Source organism: Athene cunicularia, assembly GCF_003259725.1.
Source record: "Athene cunicularia isolate RWA chromosome 1 unlocalized genomic scaffold, athCun1 chr1_part2, whole genome shotgun sequence".
NCBI classification, from domain to species: domain Eukaryota; kingdom Metazoa; phylum Chordata; class Aves; order Strigiformes; family Strigidae; genus Athene; species Athene cunicularia.
The window spans coordinates 44,146,184-44,157,319 of NW_020799092.1; the positions used below are offsets into that span (position 1 = coordinate 44,146,184).

General features: G+C 37.0%; 1 protein-coding gene across 1 annotated transcript in view; it reads right to left on the reverse strand.

Moving 5' to 3' along the window:
• Positions 1 to 11,136, reverse strand: part of CPSF6 (cleavage and polyadenylation specific factor 6) — a 55,353-nt gene that overhangs the window by 17,086 nt on the left and 27,131 nt on the right. The window contains exons 2-4 of the mRNA XM_026865162.1: positions 3,082 to 3,291; positions 1,061 to 1,164; positions 185 to 330 (exon numbers count right to left, since the gene is read on the reverse strand). Coding sequence (XP_026720963.1) covers positions 185 to 330; positions 1,061 to 1,164; positions 3,082 to 3,291 — 460 coding nt within the window. The remainder of the gene's footprint in view (positions 1 to 184; positions 331 to 1,060; positions 1,165 to 3,081; positions 3,292 to 11,136) is intronic.

Sequence of the window (11,136 nt, forward strand, 5' to 3'; positions counted from 1 at the left end):
TTAAAAAATTTTTATTTTTAAGACGACCATCTTTAAACAAAGCTGCAACTTCATTCACCTTCCTGGAAGTACTTTATAGCTATTTTAAACTATGTAGAAATTATCAGACATGGAGAGAAAAGCTGCAGTACTACTTTTGGGATAAGCTTCTATTTTTCCAAGACAGTACATGAGAAAGTCTTACTTTTCCTTGACTGCATTTCAAACTGACTCAGAAATTGTTTATTACATGGAGTCACAACAGGATTTTGCCCATGCAATTCTCTTTTAGGCAATAAATCCATCAACTTTTTGGAGGATGCTTCTGATCCCACACCCACAAGGGCAAATCTGAAAAAGAAAGAAGAAAAAAGTTACACCACAGTTTTTCCATTTCCTGGATATCTTGGATGCCTCCTAAAAAAGATAACACAGTAACTAAAAGAATACTTAAAAACTAAATACAGAAACTGTCTCACAGGTCTTAGTGCAGTTTTCAGAACGGATAACTCATTCTAGGACATATGTGCCAGTACAAAATGCATCAAAATATTTCAAAGCAAAGGCAGCTTTTTGGTACAGTATCAATACACTACACATGAATGCTTATGATCAAAATGTTATTAACCATTCAGTGTGTTCTCATTACTACTAAGGAGAGAGAAAGGCACATTCATGCAAGGAAGATTAGGTTGCCAGTGAAAAATGGCCTCAAGTGCTCATGTTGAACAGTTAATGGAAAACAAAGCATGTAAAGAAAGATTTAATAATGGAGGTTGGGGGGACCTTGACACTGAGGAACAACAAATACCACCACCACACTAAATGAAATCTAGGAGCAGCCTTAATGAAGATAACCAACAAGGCTTAACTTGCAAAATAACGACACACACAAACCCATCATAAAAAAATTATGCCCAAAGTCATTAGGATGAAATTATATAGCAAATCATTGCTGGATATCAATAAACAAAGATTATCAGTTCACATACTGACAGTTATGAAAACTAAGAACTCTTTCTCCACTCCCACCCTTCCAAACTTCAGTTCATTTACAGAAAACACAAATGACAGTTCTTACCCTTTAGACTGGCCATTAGCACGGTTTTCAAAAAATTTTATCTCCAAAATATCATTTACCCCCAGTGAATGAACTGCTTCAGTTAAGTCTTCATCTGTTGTCCACTGAAAAATATTTTTAATATTAAACTATGAATGCTTATCTAAAACACCATGAAAAGGGCAACTAAGTTTTCCATGGGGTTTTTGTTTTGGTTGGTTTTTTGTGGTTCTTTTTTTGTGTGTGAAATTGGTCAAGATGAACACTTTATTCAGGCTGTCAATATTTTCCGACCTTTGGAGCACTGCCATTTATATTTTACAATTCTCAGAAAATTAACTTTCAAAATGTACACACTTCCTCATATGCTACATTGTATCAACTCCTCCACACAGTATTCCAGCTACAGTATGCCAAAAAAATATTTGTATTTGAGTAACTTTTGTTTCCGAGTACAAGGCTTCAACTATTTCAGTAACTGTTACTTTTTCCACACAAGATTATTTTTTTCCTCCCACTGATTCTATTGTTTTCACACAAAAGTCAATTTTAAAAGCCATATCAACTCTGAGAGCTTTGACTAATGAGAGTTTAATCAGCTACGCATTATCTGTACAAAAATAGCAGTATTTACAGACAAAAGAAGGGAAACTAGTACAGAAATCATGGTTAGAAACAACTGCTTCCACCTAACCAAACTGACTTGCTATAACTTCCGATTAATTACTATGTAATGTTTAACAATTTCACTTATGCCTGAAGATGCAAAAATACAACAATGCTTATGGTTCTCCTACTTCTGTAACTCCATCACCTCTTTAAATTTCATAGGGTAAATGCAAACCAGGCTTTCAAGATTCTGAACTACTTATCTGATCTCTCTCAAAGCAAAGCTTCTTTTAAAAAGTCAACAAATTACTTTTCTGAGAGGTAAACACAAAGAAAACAAACAATAACAATGCTAAAGTAAACCAATGCACTTTTTGTGGATAACTTCATTTATGAAGCCAAATAATGAAGAATAGGTACAAAACACTACACATTAGGCCACCAGAAATTGTGACATTTGACTTGAATAAGTTCAGTTAATTCATGTACATTCTATTCCATTCATGTATTTTAGAAGGGTAAAACAGTTAACTTCTCCTTTACTTACCTACTTACCTACTCCTGAAATTAGGATACTGTAAGAAGTAATGAAAAAACACCTAAGCATCCATTATGCATTCTTTTCCAAGTTTAGCACTAGCAAGAAATTCATCAGATGGAGGAAAAAACCTTGAATGAAAATTTTTCATGCATGGACTTGGAAGAATTTTATTTCATATAAATAGATATAAACTCTAGATAATTTAGTTACCAACCAGCTATGGCACTTTGTTTGCTTAACTGCAATCAATTTTAAAATGCTTTAATTCTAACAAAAGTAATTGTCTTAAGGGTAACTGTAGTTCAGTGAGTTATCCCAAATCTGTTACTGCTAGGATAGCAGAAATAAGCCTGAAGGTAAATACATGAAAACAGTTTTGTTGCAAGTCACTGCCCTGGAAAAAGGAAAGCTGGAAAAGGGCCTGGAAAAAGGTAATAAGTCATTTCAAAAAAATCCCAGAGAACTTTTCAGTTCCTTTTTAAACTAAAAACTTCAGCAAGGGTTTACTAAAAAGTATGTTTGTTCAATAGCCTTAAAGTATCTGCAGGCATAGAGTATTCGCTAGTTTAAACTTGTTCTCCTCTTTCATTCAGTTCTCTAAAAACCTTAAAAAGATGGCAGCACAAATATCCCTTCATAACACTTAAAAACAAAAGAGGAAACTTTAAAGTTCATATTTACTGAAGATTTGCCCGATTTTTCAGACATCAAGAGAGCTCCAGACAGGCTTACTATATTTCAGATAAAAGAAAAAAAATTAACAAAAACCCCACTTGCTCAGCTGTACTCTTAATGTGTCATATAAAACAATTTTTAAGCCAAAAAATATTTACAAATAATTGTGTTAATTCTAAAATTCCTCTCTACACCTGAACAGTATTAGGATACTTACCCAAGTAAGATTTCCAATGTACAAGGCAATTCTTTTTCCAGTATATGTATAGACAACATTTGGTGCAGCTCCTTTACCTACATCATCCCCAACAGACGGTGGAAGAGAATCCATGTAATCACGATCTTCTGGGGCATCTCCATTATTCGCAGATGGAGAAATTACATCATCATATAAATCAATCTGATCATGTCCACCATATTCAGCTTCCTAAAATACAAAAGACACCTTGATAATATTTAACATTAAACACTCTTAAAACTTGAAACAAAATGCTGGGATAGCTGCCACGTTCCACAGACACAGTATGTCTGATTCAACACCTACACAACATCCCTGCTGAAAAGCCAACTCACAGTTTCATCCACATTAAAGTATATAAAATGCTTATGACTTCTATTAGATTCTAAACTGTCAAGGAAAAATAAAATCCATAATACCTCTGGCCACTGTTTTGCAATGCTTTTGCCCTTGTAATATTAACAGAAATCCAAAAATCCCACAAGCCCTACTCTCAGAATTAAGAGACATTAGCAACATGCAAAATGAGACTCTAACATTAATTCTCAAGGAAATCTTTTTTTCCATTAAAACATTTGGTAGAGTGAACAGACCAAGCTTCAAGAGCTCTGTTGAGAAATGCAGCATTCTACCTTTCAGATTTCTACTGAATTCCTAATTTGATTTTTAGCTTCACATTCACAGAGGGGCCAGACGGACAGAATTCTGTTTTGTTTCATTAAATTTAATAAACCCAAGGGTTCATATTCATTAAACATTTATTTATTCATGGGCTACAGAGGGACTATTCTACAGCATCAAGGCTGCTTCTGGAACATTTTGGTTCAGAAAAGCATCGTGGGGTTTTGGAGTGAATCACTCCCTTCTCTCTTGGGTTGGTACAGGTTACAGCACAGTTCTGGCCAAGTAAACTAGATTCCTTTCAGAGGAAATGGAAACAAGAGTTTCCTTCCAGAAGCTCAGCTTCATGTGCTCAACAACTGTATCCTACCAACTAAATGGGAACACATGGGTCAAGATCAATTAGTGGTCCTTCAGCCAGCTTTGAATCGTAAATGTGGTAGGAATATTTGGCCCAAAAGACCAGACTAAATTTAGTCTGAAGTAGACCATGCAAACAGTGTGTTAGGTAGCCAGAGGGTCCTGAGCACCAACTGCCTCAATCTGGTGATGTGCTATCACCAAGCCATATTACTTTTTATTATAGATAGTTGTACTATCTCCAAAGACAGACAATTAAAAGAAGGATAAAAAATGCTGACTGTAAATTATAATAATCTCCCTCACAAAAACACATATAAGTCTTTTTTTAAAACACAGTGGGATCACTTAATCAGTGAGATTGCTTAATTCCAAATATGAAGCTGGGTGTTATATATTTGTGCTAAGGAACTATTAAAAAAAATACTACTTCTGATAGCTGCTATTTTTCATCTTATATACCACCACTTACCATATTCAATGGTGATCAACTCCACAACGGGATGTTGCTGTCCTTTTTTACTATCCTAGCAATCACTTGCAATCAAACAGCCCAATCTGTGTGAGAGGTGCCATCTAAATGTCTGACAGGAAGGCAGTATCTTCTCAAGCGAATAACAGTGGTCCAACAAAAAGCTTAGGAAGGCCAAGCAGTGCTTAATGTTAACCTTCAGCTCTTATACTGACTTTCACAGGTTGCTTTGACACATGCTAAAGCTGGACTTCAAAAGCCTACATACAGAGTATTCCTGGAATCTTCCACCCTGATCCAGAACAGAAACAACCTCACCAGATTTTTATATCAGCAATATTTCAGGGTCTACTATCTTGTGAATCTGTATGTAGAAACCCACACTGACATCCTACATAGAATAGTTCAAGGTACCAGATACAGTGACTAGAGGGAGTCAAGTTGGATTCCACAGAAAAGAGGCTGCAAAGCGAGGAATCTTGATAGAAAACCCAATATATCCACAACCACCATCAGATGCTTTGCTGACTTGAAAATACAAAAATATTCATTATCAAATGCTATCCATACAGTGAGGGTATCACTAAAATAAAAAGCCAAAACAGATAAATTAAGTTTTGGCATTGCCAATCAAGAAGATTTGGTCCTCAGTAAACTGCACTGTCCCAATACACTCTAAAACTTCAACAGAAAATTTCTTAAGTTTATCATCATTAAATTAAGTGAAGGTTTCATATTTTCACCTAGTCTGTCCAGTTCTCTGCCTCAGTTTGATTCCTCCTGTCACTGTAGCTAACGAAAGTATATTCAAAGAACTGCTTGGGACAGGCCTAAACATGACATCTTACAGCAAGATTAAGGATGATGTCACAAGGCAATTAAGAAAATCCTCTGCTAAATGTGCAGTAATTCTAGTCATCTGTGTGTATGGATGATGACTTCAGGGAAGTAGAATTCAGTCTTGATAGACAGATCCAAACAGGCAGTCACCAGTCTTAGAGCAGGTGTACACCAACAACCTATCTCTCAGAGAAGGCTGAGGTCAGCATTGCCAAAATACTAGAGCAGGCAGCAGTCCACAGCTCTACTGCACTTCCCTAGTGGCAAGAAACTCCTCTGAAACACATCAGTTTTTATCACATGTGCTTTCAGGTCACCATCAAAGGAGAGAGAGAATTATCAGGGCAGCACAGCCTGCATGTCATCTGGGGGTGGACTAAAGTGCCTGACAGCGTTGGTGCCTTAATTTAAATCAGTAAAGACCCAACAGAAGACCTGATGATGTTCACCATAGTCTCTTCTTACATTGTGCTGATTTTGCAGCCAGCACAGAATTCATTCAGTTACCAGTCTGTCAGCAAGGTGTGTGGCAAGATGATTAAGAATAATATGAGTCAGCAACAAGTGTAGACGGAAGAGATTTCTTGATGGCTGTTGCACAAGATTCAACAACCCTTCCCCCTTCATAGGTGTACCATGGAAACTTACCTAAACATGCCCTTATTTCCTAGATGCACGAAAGCAAGAAAAAGAATACAGGAAGTTTTACTTCTCTAGTCTTAGCTATTTCAACAAATTCTCTGCCTGTACGAGGAATATTTTTTGACCTCTTCCAATTTCCTCAGTTAAGAGAAGACCATCAACCACGAAGAGAAATTATTTCTGCTCAATTATAGTAATTCACAATATTACAGATAAACATGATAAGAAACAAAGTCAGCACTGTTATTCTGGCACCCTCTACAACCGATTCATGAGTAGCAATATATTTCCAAAGCCTCTGTTTTAACTAGACCACAGTCTGAAATACTGTATCATCTGCTCTGGAAAATTAGGACTGAAATTCCACATTTTGTGCTATTACATTGGACTGGGTGAACAAAATGGGTATGAAGACATATGGTCTCAAAAATTAATACCAAATGAGCTGTTACACTTCTAGTTACTCAGTCCTTTCCCAGTATTTTTTATTTTAATTACTGCTTGCAGTGGTTTGCAACATTTGAATAAGAAAGCTATAAACATCACAGTCATGTCCAGAAGGGACAAACTAAAAATGTTATTTCTTTTTGGAACTTAGCAGCCATACCTCTGAGTTGCAGAGAACTGGTCATCCCCTTTACAAGTGCTGCTTTGGAAAGTATTTAAAAAAAAAAAAAATTCTTTAAACTGTACCTACAGCTGAGACTTGCTTTTTCCACTCAACTCTGTTCAATTTAAGAGTTAAACACTAAATTACCCCTCCAAAAAAAGACATTAAAGAAGAAATTGGTGATATAAATAAAAATTTTTAAAGTTTGCTAGTTTCTGAAAAACATTAGAAAAAAAAATTATCCAGCTTCTCCCTTCTCACTTTTTTTATTCAACTTACAGTATATGTGGTCAAGAATACACATTAGCATCCTCACTTGAAAAAGTTTGCAGGTCCTTAAGAATAACAAGTTAAAGACATAAGCAAAAATCTTGATTAGCTGCCTGAACACAGACAGGAGCCTTAACAAAACAGCCGGCCTTTGATGTTTCTAAAATAGCACACTGCCTGTGGCAGTAACATCCACCAAGGTGGACAAGTTTGTTAGACTGAGATGCATGTTTACTCTACAAGCCCAACCTCTCTCAGCTCTACAACTGGCACACCACTAAAATTTAAGCAATCTGATCCCTTGTCAAATAGAATAACTAAAAATTTACAAGTAGTCAAAAGTATAAATTAAATGAAGGTAGTATTGCTGTCTGCATTAGAACAGAGATAAGGCACCGTATGAGATAGTCTTGAGTCTTCTTTATAGTTCGGTATTTTCAAATATACAAAGGTTGTATCTCTTCACCAGGTCCCTTCCGACAGATCAACAGAACTGATGAAATACATATGCAATGAGGTATTGCGCATACATTTCGTAATAAATGCAGGTCTGCCAGTTTATATTTTTCACGACCAGGACAGTGCTGCTCTTCTGAGTAGAAATTTATTATACCACAATCTGTCTGTTCCCTCCCATAATGAGACAACTGTCCTCCTGATATAAAGGCTGGTTTTAATAACCTGTTTTATGCAGCCATTAAAGGCTAGCTTTTATTATTTATTACACAAAAAAAAATATTTTTCTCTCTTGTGTTATAGACAAGAAGTCAAGAGAGTAAACTAACACGTTCCTAGGAATCTGTAGCCACAGAGGTTTCCAGATAATTAGCTGCTTAGCTGCTTACTCTATCTAAATCACTTTTATTATCCAGTTACAAAATACAAAGTCAAAACTCTTTCATTTCTAATTTGTTAGCATTTAAATATCAAACTAGAACACTACAGGCATGTTTAGACATATCCACAATACAACTATACAAGTATACTCAGAGTATAAACAAAGCAAGCACTTTTCCCACAGCATTAAAATAAGAGATCCTTAAATTGTTTTGCATCCTCTGCTTGGTCATAAGGATTTTTGTATGTATACTATGTATAGTATGCATAATAAAAGCAGTTTTTAATGCTTAATTATGCACGTGTGTATGTGAAAATAAACTGGGAAGAGCTGATCAGAGCATCAGAGAACTCGACATTCATGGTCACATAGATCTTCATGACTGCAGGGAAGTAACCCAGTTTGCTGGTCAAAGTTGCAGGCAACCTTGAGTCAGATCCAAGCTGGCCTCATGCATAGGCTCCTCATTATCTCAGTATCAAGCACTAATACTCTAGGTTTTTGTGCACAAACCCACATCCTAATATTTGCTAAAGTGCCACTAATCTTACTGCAGTCTTCTGTCACTATGAGAATGCCAGCCTCTGCCATTTGTATGCAGATAGTGCAGTTCTTGTATGCAGCACAGATCTCTTTTCTTGAAGAATGTGTAACACATGTAGGGAGGTGATCAAAGTAAAATAAGCCATGCAATTCTTACAGGTCACAAGCAATGTATGCAGGAAGTATTAAATTTATGAGACTTGTCTCAAAACAAGACTTTAAATAAGTATGAAAGACTGCTGGATGAGGAAGCCAGAAAACGGAAAGTGACTCAACCAAGTTAACCCCTCCTCCAAAAAAAGGCCAAAAAAAAGCAAGCACAACTTACAAAAAAATATACAACTGATGGGAGCCAAATTGAGTAAAGCTGTCAGCCCAAGGACAAAGAATACGATTATGATGAACAATAAGTTAATGGAAGAGGCAACACTGACAGACAGTTTTGATGAGCTCCAGATGGAATGGGAAAGATGCAGTTTCACTAAAAAGATCTGACTTCAAGTGTAGTCAGCTCATTGCAACCAACACTAAACACAACCCAAGAGTTCTCAGTTGTCATCCATCTTAGCCAGTTTGTCAACCCATGGCTCTGTGGTCTTTATTTCACCCTTACAATCTGTGGTTCATTTAGTGCTAATCAAGCAGAACATCCCTCCCCACCTTCTCCTGGAAAAGGGCATTAAAAAAAAAATAATAAAATCCCAGAACCACCTCAAGGATGAGTACCTTGAGGCCCAGAACAAAACAAAACAACCAAGAGAAGCTCATCCAGCCACAAACCCTAATCTGTTTACTACAGATGCAAACAAATTTTGTTCCAGGTTGTTTATAAATACAGTTACATTGTACCTACAAAAATGACAAAACTACACAGTATATTTTTCAGTTCATGCTACTGGCAAGACTAGTGGAAAGGGTTCCTGTAGCTGAACTCAAACAAATACTGGTAAGAAATTAACATAGCACAGCACAATCAAAGAACAATAGCTTATTGCTTCACACATAATTTCTTCTTACAAATATGGTGTTCCATAAAGTGTTGGCTACATAAACAAATTAACAATGCAAATAACTTTCTCCATACAGCATCTTCTCAACTGTTATTTTCAGTCATCCACAGATATGCAGAATCACGTCCTGTCTTAACAATTTAAGATGTCAGCTTCAAAGAAACTGTAATTCACGAATAGAAGCTTATAGAGGACCCCTCACAATGATATCAGAATTTGAAGTAGTAAGAAAGATTGTAGAAAGTAACAACTAGCCTTCTTCCATACTTGACAGAAGGAAACAGGGAAGCGGTGTCAATCTCTTCCAGTAAAGCTTCCTATTTTAAAGCAATATAGTTCAACTAAGCAGGTCCTGAGACATAAAAGTCACAAAAATGAAACTCCAAAAGAAACAGCAAAATTTGGGGGAAAAAACCCACAACACCCAAAGCCAAGCTGAAGGAAAAGGGGCACCTAGCCTCTTCTCACTTTTCTGCCCTATATTTTGCAAGGTTCACAAACTGAAGTAGCGAACTACAGAAACACAGCCCCAGCAGGTGAGCAACTGGGGTGAATACAGTGAAAAGAGGAGAAGGGTCTCCTGACTGCTAGAATAAGCTAAACCACATTATCACAAGACTCTATTCATCTGCATCTTCATCCTCCCTTGCATCATGGCTATAGGGAATATCAATATTAACAACCAGGACTCTGTAAGCACAACACAGTACCTATCACTTTTATTCTGACAGTACCTGTCTGCACTATACTTAGAGCACAGAACTTTTCTACTCTAAGGGCATCTGCACATAGGAATGTAAACAAACACTACTGGACTCAAATTGTTTTATTCTAAAAAAATTGATTTGTTATCACTTTTACCTGGAACTGATTAAAACAAAGCCAAGTTATTCAAGAAACTGAAGAGATGCACTCTTATGCTCAATAGTATTTCTCCTAGGGTTCACCCCCATTTAAATTCATATAATGGGTTTTCAACTCTAAGGATGGAACCTTCACATGTAGAGAAACTAAGAACAAATAAGTCCTCTCCATCACCTGCTCTCTGGTATGACACTCTTTTACAGTATAACTTCATGAGATTACTAACTTGTGAATTACTTTATCAATAAATATCTGAAGAATCAAAGTTTCCCGAGATAGTTATATATTGCTATCCAAATTAATTGTGACTTCCATAACCTATTACCTGTGTCCCAGTTCTCTGTAAGGCAGACAGGAATACACTTGGGCACTATTCAGTAAACCCAGTAAATGTGTGAAAGCATAGTTCTCAGTTATTTACATTCTAGAGCGGGAACAATGCAATCTGGGGCAACACAACCTGAAGACGTGCAGGAGGCACAAGTAGGGCAGACGGCACACAAAACTGCTACGAACATCAGATTTCGGTAGGAAAGTAGGCACACGGCTTTTTGAGAAAGACGAAGGGTAAAAAAAATAACTAGAAAAGTGAACTACTTGTAACCCAGAAAAGTTGTATTTCATCCATACTTCCTTACCAAAAGGCAGCTCCTTCTCTAAAGAGCTGCGTGACTTTTTTAATGACTAGAAAAGAATAACGAATAATTAAAAAAAAATTAAATGAAAAAGGAAGACAGTTTCACCAGTGCTGCGAAATAAAGCTGCTCTAGTTCTGCCTCCCCCGCAAAGAGCGGCCGAGAAGCTGCTACCGCTCGGCGGCTTTTTTACTCATCTGCGAACAATGGCAGTATTTCCCCTCCACCGGCGGGAAGGAGCTGCTCTCCCCACCGCATCCGGGAGGGTTCCATCCTCCTCGGCCGCCGCCGACCCGAGGCAAGAGAGGGATCTGGGGCCGCTCCCTACG